At 39.9% G+C, this 26,003-nt stretch overlaps 1 protein-coding gene across 7 annotated transcripts in view; it reads left to right on the top strand.

Moving 5' to 3' along the window:
- DCUN1D4 (defective in cullin neddylation 1 domain containing 4) overlaps positions 1-26,003 on the top strand; it is a 71,713-nt gene that overhangs the window by 21,598 nt on the left and 24,112 nt on the right. For 5 of the 7 annotated variants that reach the window (XM_045834480.1, XM_045834481.1, XM_045834479.1 and 2 more), the window contains exons 2-7: positions 326-396; positions 564-603; positions 9,109-9,223; positions 12,103-12,194; positions 20,483-20,553; positions 25,365-25,456. In XM_045834480.1, coding sequence (XP_045690436.1) covers positions 326-396; positions 564-603; positions 9,109-9,223; positions 12,103-12,194; positions 20,483-20,553; positions 25,365-25,456 — 481 coding nt within the window. The remainder of the gene's footprint in view (positions 1-325; positions 397-563; positions 604-9,108; positions 9,224-12,102; positions 12,195-20,482; positions 20,554-25,364; positions 25,457-26,003) is intronic. The other 2 variants (XM_045834484.1, XM_045834482.1) reach the window with 2 other exon arrangements.

A 26,003-nucleotide genomic window follows, 5' to 3' on the forward strand; every position in this document is an offset into this window, starting at 1 on the left:
AACATTATTGATATTTTTCTATTAAGTTCAAGTTCATTGCTGGTAGGGTTTTATCATTACTGAAGTATTTTGTTTTACCTTACAGTTCGTATGAAAATTTCATGAACTTCAGCATTTGGTTGGGAATTTAACTTGTTGTCAGACTATTTCTAGGAGCTAGGTCTGTGAATTGCATGTTGTATTTTATTTAATAAGTACCAAGTTAATGGAGATATTATTCAGTTGTATCAAAACACTTCTTATCACTTCTGAGCTTTCTTTTTTTATAGTCTGTGCAGTATGGGAAATAAATGACACTGAATTTTCCCCTTTTTCTTTTTTAAAGATTTTCAGCTGAATTCTCATCTCTCAACACTGGCAAATATTCATAAGATCTACCACACCCTTAATAAGCTAGTAAGTCCATCTTTTAAAGACAAAACTACCGACTGTTTTTATAGTTGTTTTAAATGTAGTTGATAAAAATTTAGGTTACAGATGCTAAGATATCAAGCTGTTTATGAAAATATTGAATTTTAAAACTTGCTGTGATTTCTTGGTAATAATGAACATATTTCTTGCAGAATCTAACAGAAGACGTTGGCCAAGACGATCACCAAACAGGTATCTGTAAAAGCTAACACTACTCAATTTTAAATAAACTTCCTAGTACAAAGTCACAAAGGAGAAATGCAAGCTAAGAATGCTCAGCATTGTAACACATCCCATTCACAGGTTGTGGCTTGATTGAGGATGTCTTTCAGAGCAGTTGAGGCAGCGGTGTTCTAGTTCCTTCCCAGGGAGACATCTGTTCTGGGGCTCTAGCTATGGCAGGTCCTTGCGTCCCTTTAAGGGGTTGGGGATTCACGCTAGTGGCTTCGAGATGTCATTTCTCTGCTGGACTATTTTAGTTTGTACTAAAAAGTTACTACAGTAATGCAATTTGAAAGGTAGTCCATAAATGTTTATTGAATCGAGATGAAAAATGATTAGATAGGCAGGTGTGTGTATGTGTATATATGTGTGTGTGTACAGGTCCTCCGGATTTATGAATGAGAAAATTGAAACTTTATTGTAGTTGATTCTCCAGCCCCATGGTTCTCCAACTTCAGTTAGCTTTAAAATCACTTGGCACGGTGGGCTTGTTAAAACAGATAGCTAGGTCCCACTCCCAGTGTGTCTGATCCTGTAGGTCTGGGGTGGAACCCCAGGGTCTACCAGGCTCCCAGATGGTGCTGGTGCAGTGGTCTGGAGACCACGGTTTCACTTCTCTAAACTGTTGGTAATGACAAAGTTCAGAGACTTGTATCTGCATTATAGTTACTAAAACATGCATCAAAAATTAAAATACATTTAAAAATTTTTGAAGTTTACCACAATAATACATGAATACATGCTTGTTGGGGAATTTTGAATAGCATAAAAGTAAACTCAGGAGTAAAAAGCGACAGTCCTCTTTCATGTCTTTCAGTCCAACCTTCCCAGGTTTAACGTTTCTTCTTTCAACTGTTTTTGTACACGCATATATTTTTATAGCTGTGTTTTCTTATTTAGCATCAATTAAGTCATACTGTACATACTACACAGCATTCTTGTTCTCATTTAATGGTATATCTTGGAGGTTGTTGGGGTTTAAAACTCTCCCCGCCCTCCCTTACAAATTGGTTTGATTCAGAATCAGTTGAATATTAGGCAGAAGATGGAGATTGAAGTAACAAGTTCATTGGAAAACAAAGCTTAGTTGTGCAGCAAAAATGCAGAGACTTTCAATATTTCCCTAAATTAAAAAGCCTTGCATTCAGTCACTGCCACAACTAGATAAGCACAAGCCAGCATACCCTCTGTTCCCTCTCGATACCCCAGCTCTGATGGTGGGAGGGTCTGAGCTGCTGGCAGGGGCATCTGGAAGGGAGTTGAGAAGGGGCCGGGCACCTCTGCTCAGTTCCTCCTCCCCAGATCACCGGTGAGATCAGACCCTCCCCTTCCCGGGGTGTTCTAGAAGGCCAGGCCAGACTGTGGCCCTACACTAGATCAATTTAAAAGACAGTCAGAAGCAGTTTCCTTAATAATTTAAAAGCAATGCATGCACGCAGTTTTCAAAGAAGTATTGAGAAGGTAGAAAACCAGAAGTGAAGGTTTCTGTCCCATTTCGTCCCCCCGATCCCCTCCTCACTGGTATTACATACACCATTGCCTTCCCAGAGGGAACTCTTACATTCCCGTGTGTGATTCCCAGGTGATGATGATGAATCTGATGATAGACTTTTTCCCAAATACAAGTATGTGTCTGTATGTGCCTCTTGTTTTTGTCACTCAGTGTGTGTATCTTGGAGGTCTTTTCATAGTAGCACATTTGTAAAACATTTGCTTTATTTCCTAATGAATGCATAATTTTCTGAATTCATGGGTATATCATAATATGGGTCTATTGATACACATTTAAGTATGTTTAACTTTTAGCTACTACCAGTAATGCTGAAATAAAATTTTCAGGGCCAGTTTTAATAGTTAAGAAAAAAAAACACGCTTCTCTCCAACTGTGGGACAGTATGTTGGTAGGCTTTGGGGATTTTTTTAAATTTAAGAAGTGAAGTTTTGATTTTTAAAACTGAATTTTGTGTTTGTAAAGCCTTTAGGTTGTCTTCCCTTAGATAAGGTAATAAAACCTCTAAGTTCTGAATCTTCTACATGATGTAGTTAACTTCGAACTGTGGATTAATATGAGTATGGTTACTATGGTAATTTCACATTTAAATATTTAATCTGAATGTGGCAATTTAATATGTAAGTTATAATTAAGGGAAATGAAAGTGGAAAATGTATTTAGCCTCATGCCTTCTCTCTCACCCCCTGGGGACAGGGAATGTGTCTGATGTTGGTGTGTGACATGCTGGTGCAGTGCCTGGTGCCTCGTTAAGTGCCTGTCAGTGTTGATTAGTGTTAGTAATTTCTTAGTTGTCAATTTCATTAGCATTTCTCCATCTCCTTATAGCATCACTTGTGATTACCATTACCTGACAGAGTATACTTTAAAAATTAAACAACATAAACTCTATAATGTTTGGAAATCTGAGTAAGTTACTTACTGTAATGCCTGTTAGAATCTCTTGGCTTAACAGTAGTTGAGCAAGGTTGTAACAACTGTGTATGGAAGGGCCAAACGCAAGCGCAAGAGAGGCTAGTATTTCTCTGCTCTGTCTCCTCTACCACTTTTCTTTTGTGCTTTCAATCTTCCATCAAAAAAAATAAAAAAAAGAGACAGATAGAGTTAATATTAGAGAAGTAGCCCAAAATGCTGGGAGTAGGTTAAAAAAAGCCAGAGAGGACAGCTCCGCCAGAGTGGCTCAGCTGGTCGGAGCATCTTCCCGTACACTGAAAGGTTGCTGGTAGGATCCCCAGTCAGGGCACATACCTAGGTTCTGGGTTGATCCCTGGTCTGGGAGCACACAGGAGGCAACTGATGGACATTTCTCATATCGATGTTTCTGTCTCTTTCATGTCAATAGACATCTCCTCTGATGAGGATTAAAAAGAAAGCCAGAGAGGACAAAAAAGATGATGAAGGAAGATAGGTGTCAGAAGTCAATATCATTTAGAGAGAAAGGAAAGGAAATTTTTTTTGCCTGAAATAGTGGGATAAAAATTGCGCATCTAGGAACTAATAGTTTTACTCAAGCAAGCAAGTAGTTCAATTATCTGTTCAAGAAATTGAAATAAAATATTAGGTACTGGTAACGTGTCTTAAAAATGCAATGTATTTATCAACTCAAATTATATTTTTGTAACATTGTTCAGTGAAAAGTGAGGTTGAAATAGCTATCTAAAAAGTACTGAAGTGGCACAATGAACCGTGTAAAATATTAAGTGGCAAGGCTATCTGATACAACAAAGTCACTAAAATGAAAAATTGGGCAGTAAGATTTTTATATTAGAACATGAATTTATACTAAGTTTGAAAAAGTCAGGAAAATTCTCTAAATTTATAGACCTATTATTTGGAGATAACTAGAAATTAGGCACACAATTTTATGTATCTTAGAGAAAATGAATCCTAAACAGGACTTGTTTTTACTCGAGGCCCAAGCAAAAAGTTTAAAAATATATATAGATACAGCACTTACTTAGATAGCATTTATTTAGAATTACATGCTTAAATTATTATCAAAACAACAAGCTGGGTAGTAGACACTAAAGGGCCTTGGTCTAATTCAGGTAAACTTAAGTTGCTCTTTTAAAAAAAATTTTGTTAACTTTAGGGGGAGAGAGGGGGTGACACTAAGGAAGGGGGGCGGGGAGAGAGATTATTTGTTGGTTGATTCTCATACGTGCCCTGATTGGGGTTGAACGTACCACCTCCAGTATTGGGATGATGCTGTAACCAACTGAGCTACCTGGCCAGGGCTTCAGGATGTTCTTTAAAATGATTGTCTCGGACCAAGTATTTGGGTAAATCTGTTGAAAAATGTTGGCAGTATTTCTAATTGTTTAATGTGGGAAGAATGGCTGTATTCATGCTGTACCTGATTTATTTGAAAATATAGTTGGTTAATAGAAGAATTTATGTGTTCTCCTTGAACACTGAACCAAAAGGAAATAAACCTGAACTTAAATCATAACGAACAGTTTTTGTCACCTGCCTGAGGGTCATATAAATATGAAAGCATTGAGAAAGAGCTAACGATGGGAGAGTTGGGAGAGTTTTCACTCACTGTTGATCTAATGTAGAAATACTTAGATTGAAAACCAGAATATCAATCAAGATGATATGAAGGAGCCTGAATCACAGTTTGGGATTACTAGTTGAGATTCTTCCTCTCCTCTTCCTCATTTATTATTATTATTGTTATTATTATTGTTATTGTTATTGTTATTATTATTAAAAGGCTTTTCCTCTTTCATATGTTCCTGCCAAATATTTTTTAGGAGATGTAAGGTAGCTCCCTAAAATCTTTCTTATCACTGCTTTTCCTTGGTGATTGTCAAAGAATGAAAACTTGCAGCTCTGACCATTGCAAATGAATTTCTGTGTTTCTTAAAGTTTTTCAGAAAGTTGCTTTTATTTAAAATGGCAGCCTTAATATTTTGCCTCTGCCTGTAATATCAGATTGTACTCAAATAGATATATTTTAAAGGGTTAAAATAGCTCATTCTCTGAAGCAAACATTCCATAACCTTCTTGTTTATATTATTTGCTTACTAATTTATTTTTAGTTTAAAGAGAGTTTAATTGAACTAGATTGTGATACAAGTTCTGAGTCAGTAAAGTCTAAATTTAAACTATACAAATAAATACAATTTTGTAAAGATACTCATTTAGATTCAAGTGTTTTTATTATAAAAAGACATCACAGAGTTTTAAGAAGCAAACATTCTTGAATGTGTTTTAAAAAATCCTACCTGCCAAGAAACTTAAAGTCAAATGCTTATTTTACTGAGAAGTGGGAAAAAAAATCTGAAGTTATGGTGCATTATTTATTCATAAAAATAAGTATTTCTTTTAGCAGAATTTGATTTACACATGTTTTAGGAACACATTTACTCAACTGCCACTTACTGAGAGTCTGCCGCAGGACTCGTGGTACACGTATCTCATTGTGACTTTATCAGCTGCTGTGTACGCACGGGCGACCCAACTGGGGCCCCGCCAACCAAGGTGTTCCTTTGTGTGTGCACTTAAAAATCCGTGTTGCTCTTACTCAGGTGGGATCCTCGGAGCCATGTTGGGGTGCAGGGTTTGGGGCAGACAAGCCTTGAAATGTGTTTTCTCTGTGTATTTTGTTGGTTTGGTTCATGTTGGCAAATTACGTAAACTTAGTCTTCTGCAGCGTTAAAAATTGGATTTTTATATAGCCTGAAACTTTTCACTGTCATTCTGGGTTCTAGGGTTCTGCCCGAGGAGCTGTGTCCTTTGCAGCCTCCCTGGGGCCTGAGTTTGACTCATCCTTCCTGTGAGGTGGGGGTGAGAGGGGCAGTGAGCCAGTGGGCTCCTGAGCTGGAAGGGGCACCAGGGAGGTGAACAGACATCGTTTCTTTGTGGAAGATGCCCCGTAATGGCCACTTACCCTGAACGTTAGAGTGGAGGGATTGGAACACAAGCAAAGGGTCTTAGCTAGAAGGTAAAAATGTTGAATAAACGGAAGAATAAACTGCCAAATTTGGGGGTCAAATTTGAAGACGTTTTATACAGATACAAGTAGGGGTGATTTGTGAAACTTTTTCTTTTTGTGTGAAACTTTTTAACAGAAAGCGTTCATCAGTAAGGAAAAAAAAAGTTGGAAAAGTTGGTTAACATGATGTTTGTGTTTACCAAGATGATACTCTTAACAAGTAGGACTCAGTGAAGGCCTGTCATACCAGAGTTTTTATGAAGAAACAGGTAGTGGAGGTGAAGACATCTTAAATACTGTTCATCTGCCCGTGGGCTGAGGAGATAAGGCATTTCGCTCGCTCTCTCTCCTGCAAACACTGGCGGAGGCTGCTCCAGAGCCGATGCTCAGAACCCAGCTGTGACCAGTACTGGACAAAAATGTCTTTCCTCCACACGTACCCCCATCCAGCGCGGGAGAGGCAAGCCTCGAGGTTTAAGGCAGGCTTTTATTTCTGAGCAGCGTTGCAGGCTTTTTCAGCTGTATGGTTGTACTTTCTCATTTTGCAAGCCCCGTCCGACGGCATTAATGAATGAGAATAAGTATTTTTCTTGTATGTTGGCAGTCTGCAAATGCTTGGGTTACTCTGCATCTCTGGGGATCTTTCTGAATGCTTCAGTGTTGTTTGTAAACAGGACCGCCATTTCAGAGGGAAGATGAATGAGTTGCTTGTTGGCGGTGGGCAGCACTTTCTCTGGCCTGCTCTCTTCCAGCTCTTGCTGCTGTTGTGGGGAGAGAAATATGGGCGCCCCTTGTGCCTCGGAGGAACCCCGTGCTCCCCGTCTCACCCCCTGGAAGAACAGAGCCTGTTTGGGCCCCTGGAAGGTGGCGGAGGGCCATCTCTGTAGCCCAGTTTGTGGTCTGCTTTTGTGCTGAAGAAGCAAGATCCTCAAGCACATGTGTTGTCCAGTACCTGGCACTGGGCAGGCACTGCATTCAGGCTGTAGTGTTGGTTTATAACAGAAGAATGCTTGGGCTGGCCTTTTCTTGAAGTGTATTGCCCTGGTAACTTAGCACAATGGAGGAAGCCTAAGTGTAAACTGGCATTTAGGTTCCAGTCCTGACCATTGCTCTTACCTGGGTTTCGACTGTTAGTTCCTGACCACCTTCTCCCTGCCTTTCGGACAGCTTTCTAGAAAGAGTCGTCCGTGTTCAGTACGTTCTGTCCCTCCCCTCACATCCTTCCCCAGCCCACAGCAATTGAGCCTCCACTGTAACCTACCCACTGCGGTTGGGCTTGACTGTTGCATTTAGGGCGTGCCTCACTCCTTTCTGAGCTGACCTTTGTATGTTACTCCCTCCTGGAAACACTCTTTTCCTTTGGCTTCTAGGACATTACTCTCCCCACATAGGTTTTTACCATCTTTTCCCAGCCCCTGATGTTCCACACTCCCCAGGGCGCTGTCCTTAGTTCTCTTCACGTGTCCACCTCTGCTCTGGTGGTCTGGTGGGAGAAGTAAGTAGTGGCAGAGAGCTGGGGCTTTGCTGCTGGGCTGCTTGGGTTTCATCCTTGACTTCACCCGTTGCTTTCCACCTGTTATCTAATCTCTCTGGTTCAAGTTCTTCATTTGGAAAAATGGCATGCTACAAAATCCCTACCTCATAGGGTGGTGAGGATCCAGTGAGCATGGGGCCCCAGCCTGTGCACCACGGCGTTTCTCTGTTACGGCACTTGGAGCCTGTTTCTTTCTGTCTCCAACATCTGTCTACACGCGGTACTTGGCACCTATTGAGTGGATGTTTTTTTCCTCATAAAACTGAAATGTAGATAGCATAGTTATCCGTCTCCAGGTGACACACCAGAGTCCCAGACTAGGCCAGTGATTCACCAAGCCACATATTAGGTGAAGAACTGGAACTCATTCATTGAGTGCAGATCATTCAACCCCAGCACCTCTTGGCTCTTGTCTTCTTGGGTCACTGAGAACCCGGGGCCTCCACCAATGGGCCAGAGGAAGGAGTAAGACTTGTGGTCCAGAATTCACCCTTTAACACTTCTGAGGCCTTGGAAGGTTACTCAGATGCCTAAGCCTTCATTTTCCCATCTGTCAAGTAGAGATAATGATTTCTGTCCTGCTGTTATTCAGGGTTATTGACATAATACATTGGCTAGCCCTTGTGCCAAGATGGGCTGTTTTAATTATCTTAATTGCCTGGTAATTCGTAATGGTTTAAGACAGTCTGAAGTGAGACTGTCAGGGTTTAAATCCCAATTTTGCCACCCACCCACCTCTCTCTGCCTCTGTTTCTCATCTGCATAGGCAGTAATGATGGTTTTTTTCTGATAAACTTGTTAAAAGGTGAATACATATAAATGTTGAGAAGAGGACATGACTCATAGCAAGGTCTCAGTAAGTGTTCCGTGTTGTTACTACATTTTAATATTTTTTAACCAAATGAAAGGTATGCTCCTGAAAACCCTGAATGGAAGTGGCAAATTCTTTTTCAGGTGGCAGAAACCAACTAAAAATTATTGTGGAAATTTTACTCAAGATTGTGTCAGGCTTCTTCCCTAAAAATCTAAATCCTGTTTTTGTTGTTTTAAAAATGCCAAACCAGTTATCTCTTGAAGCTTAAGAATGCTGGGACTGATATCCTTGTGTGTGTTTTGATTCAAGGTGACTGGTTGAGCTGGCCTTGCCTTTTGAAGGGACATTGACATGTAAGAGAAGCTGAAAGCTGAGATGATTTATATTAATATTTTTGGAGAGTAAATTGAAGATGTGATAACTTCTATTTCTGGTGTGGTTTGGGGGAGAGTGTATTAACTTACTTGTGTCATTGCTGGGCTTAGGCGTGACTACAACATTTTCTCAAAGAGGAACTAAAAAACATATTTTTCCCACCCCGTAGCATTTATGGATAACATCTAAACCCTTTTCAGTACCTGCCATGAGAGTTTCTAATCTGGTGGGGGTGTTTTTTGGAAGTGTTGTGGTGTGGCATACCGTAATCCTGTGCCCTTGGCCTGTTTGTCTTGTAGGAAGCCTGCGATCTTGTAGTTCTTCGGACTGCTTTAGTAAAGTGATGCCGCCGAGGAAAAAGAGAAGACCTGCCTCTGGAGATGATTTATCTGCCAAGAAAAGTAGACATGATAGGTATGTTACAGAGACGGTAGATCAAAACTGATGACATAAGTGTCAAAAGAGGCATGTTTCTGCCTAATCCATTGTGGGTCTTCTCCGTCCGTGTACAAATGCCAACTGAAACATTCTTTTGGTTCTGCCAGGCAAACTTCCACAGTGTAATTATTTCATGTCACTTATTGTAGGCGTGGGTTTATAAAACAAAAACACATTAGGTAATTTCAGTTCTTAGAAATCGAAGTTTTATCTTAATACACTGATCTGCCAAAACTAGTGTAGAGTTTCTTTGTTTCCTTTTATGGGCTTGCCGTCTGTGCCTGCTGAGGACCGCAGGACTGGTATGGAATCTCACTGAATGCCACCACCGGCATCCCGTCCTTGCCTTTGTGGGGGACCCGGGCCGAGCAGCTGCAGAGGGCTGCCGGTACTGAATACTCGAGGCCTGCTGGGCGTATTGGCTGAGCTGAGGCTTATTCTCAGAAAAGTGAGAATTTGTTAGAAACAAACTTGTTAGAATATTTGTTTAAACCACTTCTCCTTCGGGCAAGTGTGAACTATTAATTTTGGTAACTCCAAAGGCCTGTTAGACTTGTTTATTCTGGGCTTATTTATTGTTTCGGCATGATTTTCAGAGTAATTTGTTCTCTCTCTGTATTTAAAACAATGAACAAGCATCAGGATTTTAGTCCTTTCTGCCTTTTTCCATGTCCCTTTATTCTAGTTCTGTAGGCCACTTCACTCATGGGCCTGAGTTTTCACATCTATAAATCAAGGAGATTAGATGAGACTTTTCTCTTTCTTGCTGTGATAGTTAATCAGCTACAACTCAGTTGGAGAGTTAGAGAGCTGGGCTCTGAAAATGTGAAAATAATGTGACTGTTCATGTCCTAGATGAATAGAAAATATGATCTAAAAGAAGATAGTTTGGACCAGTGCTCTTCAGCACCATGAAGCCAGGTCACTTTGTACTTCCTTGGCCATGTGGGTGTGATTTGTCAGGGGACTGTTAATTTTAATAATCCCATAGCATTTTGTGACTGTATATAGTGTTTAGTATTTTTTTTTGCCACATTCCAATATAATGTAATATGATAAAGCCAGTTTAAAAGTGGTAGTTGAGTTTCAGGAGGGCGTGAGACACTCATATTGATCACATTTCTGTGGTCACCCAAGGAAGAGAGAGTGTAGCGTTATCTGAGTTTCATTCTTGGTCTTTTTTTTTTAACACATTTTTTTTGCATACTATAATGTTCACTTTAAGTGTACAAATTCAGTGATTTTTGCTAAGTTGTTAGAATTGTGCCACCATCACTACCAACCAGTGTCAGAAGATTTCCATTGCCGCAGTAGATAGATCAGGTAGAATGGCCGCCCCTTCACATTCATTCCCTGTTCCATCCCCAACCTCAGGCAGCCGTGGATCTACTTTCTAGCTCTACAGAGTTGCCTTTTCTGGTCATTTGATATAAGTGGTCTTTTTGTTCTTGGTTCTTTCACTTAGCTTAATGTTTTTTGAGGTTCATCCATGTTATAGCATGTATCAGTTTTTTCCTTTTACTGGCTGACTGGCATTCCATTACCCTTTTTTTATGCAGAGCATGTTTAAGCAATTGGAACATTACAGTGTCATATATAGGTCTCTAGATTACTGACCAGTTAAAGACCTTGAGCTGAGGCAGGAATGTTCAAACCCAGTATGGGAACATATCTGTTTGAACCATTGGACAGTATCCATGTTTTTTTCCAGGTATTGTGGCTACCTTTTATCAAAGAAATATAAAACTGGTGGTTTGCAGTCTCATTATCTTACCACCTTATAAACTGTGTTCATATTGAAACTTAGAATCTCTAATCAGAGGTATATACAGATATTCTGGTGAATGTGTAGGTTATGAATAAATGATCATTAAAAAAGAATTAGATATGATTTTATGTACTATGTAAATGAAAATTATATTCATAAGTGTTTATATAACTATTTAGGCAGTTTAGATATAAAGGGTAAAAAAAGTATATACTGGTACTCACAATTTTTTTATCCACATCATTATTTGTAGAGATACTGTCTCCTCTCCCCTCCTCAGGTAGGGAGCATTTCAGTCCTCAGCCCCTGGTCATTACGAGATAAGAAATTCTTTCTGAAGGTCACAGTGTTGTGGAAGGAGGCTGCTGTGCTTCCTGGTTCAGTTCTTCAGCTGAGGCTGGTTGTTCCCACAATACTAGGGGATTCTAAGAGAATGGCAAAAGCCAGGGTTTCTCTGTACTTCTCTCTCCTGAGGTTTTAAGGTTATCCTAATCAAGAAATCATCCAAGGGACTTTATGGGTTCAGCTGTATACCTCATTCCCCACCACCCCCAGAGGCTTGAATAGAGCTTGCTTTTTCCTTTTATTTCCTTAATGTTCCCTTGAGTTGTCTAGTATTGACAGACTCTTCCTTACACTGTGCTCTGTGCCCAGTCCTACTTGTAAGACACAGAAGTCAGGAGAACTTAATGTGAGACATGAGTGAGTTCTAGGGCCGTCAGTCGCAGAAAACACTGTAGACATTCCCTTCTGTATCTCATTGTCACTCTGTAGGTAGTTCTAGCTGCTGAGGTAGAGGGCGGGGGTCTCTCAAATACCTGGTTTCTATTTGGTTCTTATTGATTATTTGTTCATCAGAGAAAGACCTGTATTAAGTGCTTACCATTTAATTCTGTATTGGGTGTGACTGTGTTTAAAACTGTAGTTATGAAAGCTGAAGCTTTCAAATGCAGGAAGTAAAATATTTAAAATACACTTGAAATACTGATTGAATAGGTGTGTGGTTTGGGTAAATGAATAAAATCTATCTGCTACTTTAAAAGACCTCAATCCTTAAGTAACTTAAAACTGCTTTCTCAATTTCTAGCATGTATAGAAAATATGATTCAACTAGAATAAAGACTGAAGAAGAAGCTTTTTCAAGTAAGAGATGCTTAGAGTGGTTCTATGAATATGCAGGTAGGTAATCATTTATGTCATCTACGACCATCCTCACGAAAGTAGGGAGGACTACCGTAGGGGAAATTAGGAAATAAATGTGTACTTTTCAGATTTGGGGTATGTTTGTGTGCCCCTATTTGAGGGAGAGAACATTGTTGAAACAAATCACCAAATGTCCTATTTATAGCCAGCAGCTAAGCCAAAGAATTCAGAACACTGGAAGTGAACTGAAAAGATGAAATGCATTTGGGAGAAATACTTTGGATTGCTAGGAAACCTACTTCAATGCTGGTAATGGGTGATTATTTGGTTTACACATTGAAGTTAAAATAAGCTTTGCTGCTTTGAACCTTTATGTAGTGCAACAGAATGTCTTATATTAAGTGTGTCTATTTTGAAAGACCATTTGGCAGAAAATGTTTGTTTTGTCATTTAAATGTGTTAAATTCAGTCCCATTTTTGCAACTTGGTCTAATTGGCTGGAGAGTGTAGTACTGAAATCTGGGGTTTGGTTGTTACCGTGGCTGTGTGCAGTGTAAAACAGGGAAAAGGAAAATTTTCAGATAATTTGAATAGGAGGCTTTTTCACCTTTCCTCTTCCCTAACCTGTTTCCTATCCACTTGACTACCCCAGCACCCTTCAAACAGAAGTTCCCGTCGTCAGTCCACCCCCACGCCATCCCACCTCACTTTAAAGTCCCTGCCACCTACGGGATAAAAGACCTGATTCCCTGCCATCCCTTTGTCTGGGGTGCTTTTCTCCATTTTTCCATCTGAGACAAGCTGCTATTTAACTTTTAAAGCCCTCTACTTAGCTTAATAGCCTTGTACTTCTCCAGGACAGTATTCATGACTGGTTCTGGTACCATGTTACTGGGTATCAAAGTGAGGATTCCTCCCAGGCCTGATCTTGCCCTTCCCCGCCCATGCCCTCCACCCTTTTTTTCTGGTAAGAGTCTTGCCCCTTTTGGCCACAGAGATTGTTGCAGGGGCTGACAGGTGATCCAGACCAGGCCAATCAGGTGAAATTTCCTGGGATTATCAGGAAGCTGGGAGAAGGCTCTTTCTCCCCTGACGTGCACTGGAAAGGATGCGATCCTGATTCCTGTAGTAGTTCACTGCGTTTTTGTGAGCTCCCCCAGTATTTCTGTAGTGAATGTAGTGGGTTCTGCTTTATCATTTGAACTAGTTTGAGCTGGATTTTGTTTGCAGGGCATGAACGCTAGTACAGACACTTACATAGTATTAGAATGTATCTGTTTTCTAACAGATCTATGTCATAAGAACACAAATCTCTTGAAGACATTTTGTCTTCCCTAGGAAAAGTGTTTGGCACTTTTGTAGGTATTTGGTACATGGATACTGAATGAAAGAAGAGTTTTCTCATATTTGTATAACTTTGATTATGAAGATCTTCTGCTTGGCTCACATTTTTTATTATAAAATGTATTATAATAAGGAAAATTTAAACATAAAAAGAACACTTAATCCCACCACTGTAGCACAGCTGTTTTGATTTTTTTGTGTCTTCCTATATAAGTAAGCACAAATCTTTCCATAGTATAAGCCACACTTCTGTTTTCTTTAAAAAGAACAGGCTATAGTTTTCCTTCTTAGTTGTTTTTCTCTGGCTCAGAAAGATGACAGTTGGGATAAAGCTTAAGCCACATTCTTTAGGTTCCTTGAGATCCCTGCTGGGTAGTTCCTGGTAGTCCAGTACTGCATGAAGTTTCTGTGAGTGAGGCCAGCTCTATTTTTATACTTGTCGCCTTTTTCCTTCTTCTTTTGTATCTTATCTCTAGGGAAAGTGGTTTGAAATTGGGAATTACTAAAAACCCCAAGTGGTATCTGTTTCACTTTCAATATCCCAACCCCATGAATAGAAACTGCAGACCAGTATTATTCAGGGATGGTTTACAGGTTGTGCTGCAGGGTGACTGTGAGGCCACAGGCCCCCTAGAATGAGAGGGCTTTACTACCCATCGTGAAAAATTTAAATATAATTAGTAGGGGCCCCTGGTTAAAATGGGAGGGACATTGGTAGGACCACTTTTTTCTAGATATTGTCCATGTATCTGTCTTCCAATTGTATCTCCAGTATCATGTCATCAGGGCATTTCATAGCTTATTTTATTTTATTTTTTTAAGTATTCTTTATTGATTATGCTGTTACAGTTGTCCCAATTTTTCCCCCTTTTTTTCCCCTCCTCCCTGTACCCCCCAACCATCCAGCATTCCCCACTTTAGTTCATGTCCATGAACAAAGTACATATAAGTTCTTTGAGTCCTCTGTTTCCTATACCATTTTTGGCCTCTCCCTGTCTATTTTATGCCTACCAGTTATGCTTTTTATTCCCTGTACCTCCCCCCACCCCATTCCTCCCCTTCCCCTCCCCACTGAAAACCCTCCATGTGATCTCCATTTCTCTGATTCTGGTCCTGTTCCAGCTGTTTGCTTAGTTTTGTTTCCATTGTTTTTCTTTTTTTTTTTAGGTTCATTTGTTAATAGTTGTGAGTTTGTTGTCATATTATGTTCATAGTTTTTGATCTTCTTCAATTTCTTAGATAAGTCCCTTTAACATTCATATAAGAATGGCTTGGTGATGATGAACTCCTTTAATTTGACCTTATCTGGGAAGTACTTCATCTGCCCATCCATTCTAAATGATAGCTTTGCTGGATAAAGTAATCTTGGATGTAGGTCCTTGCCTTTCATGGCTCAGAATACTTCTTTCCAGCCCCTTCTTGCCTATAAGGTTTCTTTTGAGAAATCAGCTGATGGTCTTATAGGTATTTCTTTGTAGGTAACTCTCTCCTTTTCCTCTTGCTGCTTTCAAGATTCTCTCTTTGTCTTTAATCTTGGATAGCTTAATGATGATGTGCCTTGGTGTGTTCCTCTTTGAGTCCAACTTCTTTGGGACTCTCTGGGCTTCCTTTGCCAGATTGAGGAAGTTTTCCTTCATATTTGTTCAAATAAATTTTCCATTTCTTGCTCTTGTTCTTCTCCTTCTGGCACCCCTATAATTCGGATATTGGAATGTTTAAAGTTGTTCCAGAGGTTCCTAAGCCTGTTCATAGTTTTTGATCTTCTTCAATTTCTTAGATAAGTCCCTTTAACATTCATGTAAGAATGGCTTGGTGATGATGAACTCCTTTAATTTGACCTTATCTGGGAAGTACTTCATCTGCCCATCCATTCTAAATGATAGCTTTGCTGGATAAAGTTTCTTCATTCTGTTCTGGTTGGCTATTTATCTCTTCCCTTTGTTTCAAATCATTGATTTGAGTCCTGGTTTCCTTCCTGTCACTGTTGGTTCCCTGAATATTTTGTTTTGTTTCACTTTGGTTACCCCTCATTTGTTCTTTCATTTTGGGACAAGGCTTGATCGATTCTGGTGAGCATTTTGATTATCAGGGCTTTGAACTCTCCATCAGATAGATTGGCTATCTCCTTATTGCTTAGCTCTCTTTTTGGAGTTTTGCTCTGGTCTTTCATTTGGGCCATATTTCTTTGTTCAGGGCTCCTGTTAAGTTGTAAGGGGGAGGGGCAACTCTCTTTGCTGTGCTGCGTGCTGCCTGTGGGGGAGGGACCGGAGAGGGAACAGTGCAGCTTGCCTACTGGGCTCTAGCCCCACTTTCATGTGAGACTGGGAGTTTCTCCCACCGTGACAACCCCCACCACAGTCCATAGTCAGCTCTGAGTCTCAGTTTCCTGTTCAGTGAGCCCTGCCCACCCAGTCTGCCGCCTTGCTGTGGGCTCTCTTTGTCTGCCTGTCTTACTGGTCTGGTTGGTATCTAGTGACTGGCTCTTTAATTCCTTGGTTGTTTGAGTTCCATGTAATTTGATTTTCTGGCACTTCTGGTTGTTTATTGATTTTAGATTGGTTGTTATCCTCCTTTGGGTTGTGCGAGGAAGTGAAGCGTTTCTACCTATGTCTGCATCTTGGCCAGATCTCATCATAGCTTATTGTAGATAAATTTTTTCTTTACAAACCATCTTCCTCACACCCCATGTCTGACCCACTGTGTGTTAACCAGTGGTGTATTTGTTAGAATGAGATTGCTCATTTCTACAGGGGAATTGATAACTTCTGTATAAATATAACCCTAATCCCAGTGAACAGTGTGATTACAAATAGATCTAAATACTTGCATGAGAAAGATGAAGAGGTGAAAGAGAAAGTTGTTTTAGGTGGCAGGATTATGGGTAGTTTTTTAGTGATGTTATTTGACCAACTATCTTTTAAGGTTTTTAAGATAAAATAATTACTTTTGGCAGAGTCATACCATTGCCATCATACTGTTAAAAACTTGATCTTTTAAAGCACAGGGCATGTGTGTACAATTAATATGAGAGTTGCAGTGCATAAAATATGGAAAAAATGAAAAGCATGGATAACTAACATTCCCACTGTATGGTATACACCAGCAAACCTTCTTTGGGGGCTTCCCAGTCAACAGAAGCACTGTACTCATTTTCTGTGGTGGCAGAAGACAAATGAATTGAGAAGTATTGTCTTTGTAATGGGTATTGACAGAAAGAGGAGGCAGTAACCAGGATGGAGGGTGTAGATGGGGAGAGCAGCCCGGAGACACTCAGGCCTAGTGCGCAAGCATGGGAAATGCAGGCGGCTGGCTGGGCTCAAGAATAGGTTACAGTGAAGGAGCTTTTATAAAATCAGGAAGAATGGAAACCAAAGAAAGGAATTTATAAAGAACTGAAAAGTAACCTTTTTTTTTAATTTTATGGAGCCACCTGTAATGAGTACTATCGGTAAACACCAAAAAGGCATCATTCCTAAAAATAAAACCTCTTAGCAAAATAGGGACAGATGGGTACTTCCTTATGAGAATAATTATTCTTTAATCTCATAGCCTAAATACTTCACAGTAGTGGAATGATTAACATACACACATATTCACATACAGTGGAGAAAAGGGAAATGTGTCAGCTGACAAGAACAAAGTAACTGTATAGGGACTCTCACTGGAAGATTGTCAGACATACTTAGTGAAAAAAGCAAGGTGTAGAATTTATAGGTACAGCATGAACTCATGTATATAGATAAACAAATTTGAAACTGCATTTCAACCCTGCTGGTGTGGCTCAGTTGGTTGGAGTGTCATTCCATAACTGAAGGTCACAGGTTCTATCCCCAGGCTGGGTGCATGTGAACGGGATCACATGCACCCAGAGTGGTGGGGACACTACCAGCCAGTTGATGCATCTGTGTCATATTTCTGTTTCTCTCTCTCCTTTCCTTTCCCCTTTTTTCTCCAAAAGCAATGAAAAAAAATGTCTTTGGGTGATGATTAACACAAATATAAAAAATAAAACCGCATTTATTGTATATTTGCACATAAAATAAAAGTAAATACATAGCAAAAAAGTCTGGAAGGATACATGCCTAACTGGTTAGGAAAAGGAGAAGGCAGGCTTTTTCTTTTTATTCTATTTTATTCAGATTGTCTCTGTTTGAACATTTTACTTTGTGAATGTGTTAATGTATTCTTTGTGTAATATATGAATGTGCACATGAGGATATATTGGGCTCTCAAATCTAAAGCTGTTTTCACATTTGAGTAAAAAATGAGATAAGTAAGGCCAGTGTTCTTATTTCCCATTGCTTTGGAAGTTATTAGGTAGTGTTGTTCTATATGAGACAGAAAGGGCATAAATATTGGAAAGGAGGAGATAAAGATTATCACATATTAGAGAGGAAATGATTAAATTATTGTATACTTGGAAAGCGAAAGAGAATTGCCTGGACAAACTTGGAAACAGCAAATAAACACGTATGTGTTTCATATGTGTAGAAGCTTAGTTTGGGGAGGGTGCTTAAAGAGGCTTGTTAATAAACTTTTACTTCAGGTGAAATTTTATTTCACGTTTATGTGTTAAAGTAGCAAAAATAACCAAATTAAAAATTAGGTAAACTTTTATTTGAATGATAATTCAAATAAAATAATCCCCCTATAATCAAGTTAAGAATGCATAGAAAAATTTGTAAAATAAAAGGAGCAAAATAAATACCAGAAAAAGGTAACAAATTTGAATATGAAACAAAACATTTTATAACAAAAATAGCACATAAATGAGTAAAATAAAAATAACAGCATGCAGAAAAAGTATTTGCTGCAGCCAGATTATGAGAAGGACCTGAATTTGTAGTTTAGAGGAGACAAAGATTTGAGAGAAGAGAAGTAACTAGACTTTCCTATAAGCACGCCAGATGATTTTATTTACTTACTTATTTATTTAAAAAGATTTTTTTAATGTATTTTAAAATCAGGGGAAGGGAGGGAGAAAGAAAGGTAGAAAAAATATCAATGTGTGGTTGTCTCTCACACACTCCTCCTGGAGACCTGGCCTGTGACCCGGGTATGTGCCCTGACGGGGAATTGAACTGGCGACCCTTTGCTTTGCAGTCTGGAGCTCTACTGAGCCACACCAGCTAGGGCTCCAGGTGATTTTAATACCCATCCTTTATTCAAACAACCACCCTATACATTCATTGTGGTTTATTTTTCCTAGCATTGCATGGGGTCACAAAGGACTGCTTGACTCAGACTCTGCTGTGGGTAGGGAGACGGGGAAGGCTGCCTGTGTGGTTTAGTCTGTAAAGGTTAAAGGAGTTAGCCGGGTAAGGTGGGAGAGGGGGAGAAAAAGATGGACCGAGGTGGCAGAGCAGTGTGGTGCTAGCAATGTGTCAGGATGTGTGTGTAGAGCAAACCACAGGAAGTGTTTCTACATCTCTGTTTTTATTCACTCAGCAGTATTTATTGATTCACTTATTTCTAAGAAACTTAACTTGAAGGTGGAAAGATATGAGGCTGAAGAGAAAGAGAGGCACTAGGTCAGAGGGTACCTTTGATACTCAGGTACTTTGAGCTTTATCTTCAGGTAGTGGCGAGCCATTGGAGGACTGACTAAGGTATGCGGGATGGGTCAGAGGGGATGAGGCTCTGGAATTAGGGAGAACCTGAGGGAACTGCTGTGTCTTCTTAAGTGAGAGGATCAAGCCTGAATAGGTCGGTGCAGGATAGATCCAATTAGGAAATATCGGGAAGGAGAAATTGGAAGTGTACTTGAATATTGATTGGATGTGGAAAGTATGTAAGGGGGGAGTCCAGGATGACTCCCAGGTTTCTGTTTCTGGTGTGGCACCACCAGTGGAGACAGAAGAAAGGAGGACAAGTGGACTTGGCATGGAGAGATGATGACCCCAGTGAGGTGGTAGTGGACAATGCAGAATGTGGGGGGAGTAGGTTTAGGGCAGAAGACGAGTCGTGACAGTTAAAGAGGAGGTGAGGTGGTCCAAAAGTGAGGGGAAAAGTGTGGGCTAGGAAGAGATCTGGGTAGTACCTGACACCCCAGGTAGGGCTGAGATTTTCCAGGGAGAGTGTGTAGGATGAATTAGAAGAGGTTTACAGATGGAACTCTGCACATGAAATTTAGCAAGTCTGGAGAAGCACAGGAACCCATGAAGAAGCTAACAGAGGAGAGGTGGGGGAAGCTGGGAGGGAAAGAGCACCTCCAGGAGTCGTGGGAGGAAAGGTTTGTGAAGGAAGAAGTGCTTCAAATTTTCCGATATCACAGAGAGGTCAAATAAAAGAAAGATGGACTGCGTCTATTAGACTCGGCCGTTAGGGGGTTATTAGTGACTTTGGCAAGGAGAGTTTGAGTGGAGGGCGGAGAGCAGAAAACCACATGGTGTGGTTGAAGAGTGAATGGGGGACAAGGTAGAGATGGGGTGCTGGATGGTTCTTTCAGGAAGAAATGAAGCTAAGGCTAGAGTGGAGAGAGAGAGGCTTATTGCCTGTTCAAGGACAGAAACACAACTTGATTTGTTTTTCTTTGTAAAAAAAACACAATTGTGTATTTTTCCCAATTTTTATAAAGAATATTATGTTTCTTTGCTATGTTTCCAACAATTATTATATGTATTGAAATTATTACCAAAATAAGAATAGAGCTTTAAGCTGCTTTAATGAAGAGTAGAAATTAAACTCAAGTAGCCATATCTTTAGGCATAAATCATGTATGTCATATGTCCATGTGTTGAGGAACATGGCAGTATATGGACATAAATGATTGTGCGGAGTGGAGTTCTTTAGAACTGAAACGCCGGAATATTTTTCAATGGGTACTTGCTGATTTCTTTCTTCAGAAAGGAGTTCTAGCCCTTAAGTGTCACTTGTTTTAGTTCACTTGGATAATAACTACTGTGACGATGTAACACTACTATAGCAGTAATAGTGCGCATGGTTAGATTTAATTTATGTGAGATTGCATTTCACTGCAGGTACTGATGATGTCGTAGGTCCTGAAGGCATGGAAAAATTTTGTGAAGACATTGGCGTTGAACCAGAAAATGTAAGTCTAACGTAGTAAGTCATGTGAATCAGCTGATTATTTTTTTAAAGCCTTTTGTCCCTTGACAAATAAAGCAATAATAAAAAAGCAATGGTGTTAGTTTTTATGAGGCAATCTAAGAAATACGTTTCAATTCTAATTTAATTTCTAATTGAATTTTTTTGTTGTAGTTGGTATGGGGTACAGTCGTTTTTTTCCCTCTCATGTGTAATTTCTTACCTACAAAAGGCACAAGATTTTTAAAAAGTGGTGTGGGCCTGTGTATATACAGTGACAGATCAGCTGGGGGACTGAGTCACGACGCTGTGCCCCTCATCTCCCTCTGTGGTGGTCCCAGTCTCACGGAGAATTCATCCAGGACTTTAGATAATTGTTCATAAGGGTTTTGAGTAGATTATAATTATCAATTTTTCACAGCTCTTTTACTTTCAGTTGAATTTGGCTCAGAAAGAGATTGCTTTTTAGTGTTAAGGCCCTATGTACTTCCCTTAAAAAATATAATGAGGCCCTGACCAGTGTGGCTCAGGTAGAGCGTTGTCCCGTAGACGGAAAGGTGGTGCGTTTGGGCCCAGCTGGGGGATGTGTGAGAGGCAGCTGACCGATGTTCCCCTCTCACACGGACGTTTCTCCCCTTGTTCTCCCTCCTTCCCTTCCCCTCTCTCAAATCAGGAAGCATGCCCTCGGGTGAGGATTGGAAAAATCCTGATTAGAAGTTATTTTATATGCTTAATTATTTTTGTCTAATTCTTATCATCATGTTATTGTTAAATATTTTTTTTCCTGTTCCCACATCTGCTCTCACACTAAAATGAGAAATTATGCTGATACAAATGCCCTGGATCATTAACTGTGCAGTTTAATATTACATTAGCCTTCCAATTTAACAAATATGCCTCAGATCCTAAATGAATTTATGATCTGGAAGCGATCTCGAGATCAGCCCCTTCATTCAGACTGTGTGCAGGGTATCTTGTGCCCATGCATATGTATCATGCTCTAAAAGGAAACTGGGAATTGAGACATCGCACATTTGTTATTAAAACTTTTTTTTGTCCTTATCATTCCTATGTCTTTGTTCTCTTCCACTTCCCCGTAATAACATTTTAAGTTTTCTTAAGAGCCTTTGGAATGTCTTCAACTTACTACATGGAATTTTGTCTTGTATTTTAAAATTTAATATGATTTACTTCAGGTATCTAGATAAATTATTCAGCTGGGTGTAAAGGTTTGGGGACAGCAACGTCTAGTTACCCGATGTGGTCCATCAACTACACATAGACATAGAACACTGGTGGGAGGCTCCGTCCAGCAGAGCTCCCCAGCCACCTCGGATGAAAATGAGTCTACCAAGACATAATCTGCTTGGGGAGGAAAGGCTGACCAGTCTCTCAGAGGGAAAGTCCTCGAGCCTTTTTCTCAGTGCCCCATGTTATTGGGTTTAGTTGGCACAGGAATGAATACAGGGTGTATACATAAAGCTCATCGTCATTGTCAGGCGGTAATGATCAAGGAATGGAAAACATTCAAGGAACGATGAGGGCTTATTCTGAGTCAGGGTCAAATAGACAGAGTGATGCCAAAGGGCCATAAAACTTTGGGAAGCAAACTCATTTTATGCTTGGACCCTGAGCATTTAAAATGAGGGCATTCTCAACAAAGCAAGTTTCAAAGGATTTTATGCATTCTTTCTTTGGCCTGATCGCCCTGGGAACTACCCATTCGCCCTGGGAACTACCCGTTCCTGCACAGGACGTACTGCCTCCAGCATTGTTTTAGGCTTAAATCAGATGGGGGATGTGGGCAGCTAAGAGATTAGGAGGCTTACAGACAGAATGAGGACTCAGGCTATGACAAAGCTGAGGGGTGAAGGTCTGTCACCCCTTTTCTGTAGTCCCCTAGTCCTTCCCTGATGGTCCCTTCGTGATTGTGCCTATTGTACGTTTTTCCTTCCTTGAGGAATCTTACCCATCATTGACTGACCAGCCGTCCTCCAGGGGCCAAGCAGGGTGAAGTAATTTTGGGGGCAGAGGCTGTGCCCCTGCCAGGAGGATAAGTTTTGTCTCCTTAGTGGCTTATGGTCCCAAGGTCTCCTTGCCATGGGGCCTTTTCGCCTGTTGGTGGGGTTACAGCTCCTGAAACCAGGCAGGACGGTTCCCCACAGAGAACAACATACACTGACTTTAAGAAGGATGTGTCCTGATGAGAGCTGGGCCAAGGTTGCCAGGGTGTTTTGTGAACAGGCTCACAGTGAACCGGCCCTGACAGGCCAGAGATTGCATCTGGAGGACAGCAGCCCACATTGGGTCAGAGGGATGGGCAGTAGGGCCAGCGGCGAGGAGATCAAGAGGCTGGGGTCCGGCTGTGGGCGTGAGAGGCATGAAGTGGGCATTTGCTCTCAGAGGTGGAAAGGCCTGTCAGGGTGCGAGGGCGTGCTGATGTGGATTCTAACTGAAAAGGGGGGTTCCCAGCTCTTCCAAGTTCCTCACCCCCCAATAGCAGTACTCAGTAGAAGAGAGCTGCTATTATTGCTCTTTTGGGGGCAGTTAGGAGTCCTTGAGCTCTCTCTTTCTGTAGAAATAGGGTTGAAATGTTGAATCACACACATTGAAGTCTGAATGACCAAATTTAGAATATTATTTTAAAGCATTTTTTACTGTACTTCAGTTCGAAGGTGCTACTAATAGAAGTTATGTAAGTTGTATCATCACTAATAAAAAATGTTGCTAAATAAACTCTGATATGCCATTAATTGGGAATGCATCTCAATTTCAGAAGTGTTAACATTTGAAAAATGAGCAGCAAACTAGTTTTTAAAAGGCTGTCTGCATCAATGAGTAAGCACTTTAACATATTTAAAACTCTCACCTTACCTGATATTTATAGCTTATGAAATTTAAGCAGGTTGTCAAATTCAAGTCTACTTTCATTTACTGAGGTAACAGCAAGATCATTTAAGTATAAGCCTCCTCACTAGCTCTCATAAGGAAAGGTCTATTTTATGTAAAGAAGTAGCTGCTACGAACATCTGCTTTGGCAGTTGAGACATATTTCATGTACGCTGTGTTCTTGTGCCTTCACCATTTTTTCTATTAAGTGTTTATGTGGAATTTTCAATCTCTCTAATAGAGGATTAAGTATAGATATTGAGAGCTTAAGTTTGAATTAGAAAAATGTGGGCTCAAGAGATGAGAAAAATCCTCAAATGTGTGAATATTTTGAAGAACATATAACTTCTTTTGGGAAATTCTTCTCAGCAGCCCAGTGGTCTCTTAAGTTACCATTTTTTAAACCTATTTAACAGTCATTTGGTGATGATGTGCATAAAATGTAGAAACATTGGCTTCTAATCAGTCCTCATAGTCTACCTAGTAATCTAGAGCTTTAAAGTCTAAAACACGTGGTGACTTTAAAAGTGATGTGTACTGATGTAATTGATATTTGATGAAAGGAAATTTTAAACAGAAAAAGTACACTTGATCCTACCATCATAGACAGCTATTTTGATATTTTTGTGTGGCGCCCGCGGAGAAGTGACTGGGCCATAACGCTTCCCTGGTGCTCAGTACAGGCATGGCTCTATTTACATGGAGTATCGTGCTACTTTTAAATAATTCCCCCTGGTGTAAATAGTTGAATTTATAAACAGTAATGTTTTTGTGATACAACCCCACTGTATATGTCTCACCACCCACCTTTTCGTTTTTTACCACTCTGTTCTGCACCTTGCTCTTTTCATTGAATAGATCTTGGAGATCGTTCCCTATTTGTAGACTTATTGGTCCTAATGGGGGCATAGTATCCCTTTGTGTGGAATGTATTGGGTTGGCCAAAAAGTATATTTTGTTTTTTCTGTTAAGATGGCTCTAGTAGCACTTAGTTTTCTTTAACTTTATTAGAAACTGTTTTGTTAGATTGTATTGTAACAGCTGTTGTATCAGTGTGCATTTAAAGAAAAACTTAACCAAAATTGGTGAATTTTTGTGTAGCCAATTTTAATATTGAAGATGGAAGAAAATACGAAACATTTTCAGCATATTATGCTTTACTATTTCAAGAAAGGTAAAAATGCAACTGAAAAGCAAAAAAGGATTTGTGCAGTGTATGGAGATGGTTATGTGACTGATCATACGTGTCAAAAATGATTTGTGATGTTTCATGCTGGAGACTTCTTGCTGGACGATGCTCTACAGTCAGGTAGACCAGTTGGAGTTGATAGCCATCAAATCTAGACATTTACTGAGAATGATCAACGTTCTACCAGTGGGAGTTAGCTGACATAGTCAAAAATATCCAAATCAGTGAAGTTATTGGTGAAAATGAAAAATGTGTCAGATTTTATGGAAAAAAACAAATGGACATTTTGGACCACCCAATATTTAGCAAACAAGTATTTAATAACTACCACCTTATTTGTAAATGTTTGTTTTCAATCTTGTGCTTCTGCAGATAGTACTGCGGTAATTATTGCTGAGTATACATGTTTGTACACACCTGCAGGTGTATCTATAAGCTAACTTTCCACAGATGGAATTGCCGACTGAGTAACTGGTTTTCATTTTAACAGATATGCAGAACTGCCCTCTAGAAAGGTTTTTACACTTTCCCCATCATGCTTCAGAAGAGTTTGTGTTTCTCCAGACCCTCGTGCACACACTGAGTTATACCAGACTCGAGAACTCATTTGTGAAGTCACTGTTGTTATTTCAGTGACTAAACTACAGTGAACAGAAACATCTGGCAAGATGTTAATGTATGTGATTGCTGAGATCAGTTCTGATTTGATTGGGCTTTCTTTCTTTTTTTTTAAACAGGTAGTTATGCTTGTCCTAGCTTGGAAATTGGATGCACAAAATATGGGTTATTTTACTCTACAGGAATGGTTAAAAGGAATGACTTCTCTACAGTAAGTCCTGAGACTCGCTTGAGGGGTCCCTACTGTCCCAAGCTGGTCTCTTCCTCCCAGGATCTAGGGGAGTCTGGGTTGGGTGACTGGAAGAAGGCCAGGTGTCTTGGCAGGCTTCAGCTGGGGCCATCGGTTTAAAGGCCATGCATAGTTTATATGACGAGCAAGGCTTTATGGTTGAATTTTAGCAATTAAAGTTTTTATGTAAGTGTATACTATTTATTTTAGTATTCATCTACAGCAACTCCGCCCAATAGAAATAGACCAGTCTTTTCTCATGTGTGTGAGCCACATATTGTAAGTTAAATTTTTCCAATAGCCACATCAAAAAAGTATAAAAAGAAACAGGTAAAACTAATTTTAATATATTTTATTTAATGCAAAACAGCACCATTCCAGCGTGTAATCAGTATTTTAAAAATCAATGAGCTATTGTACATTCTTTTTTCATATTAAATCTTCAAAATCCAGTGTGTGCTTTACACTTAAGATCTATCTCAGTTTGTTTGCATCAGTTGCATTTCAAGTGATCAGTAGCCACGTGTGT

Source organism: Phyllostomus hastatus, unplaced genomic scaffold (genome assembly GCF_019186645.2).
Source record: "Phyllostomus hastatus isolate PE091 unplaced genomic scaffold, TTU_PhHast_1.1 phas_contig_196, whole genome shotgun sequence".
Lineage (NCBI taxonomy): Eukaryota > Metazoa > Chordata > Mammalia > Chiroptera > Phyllostomidae > Phyllostomus > Phyllostomus hastatus.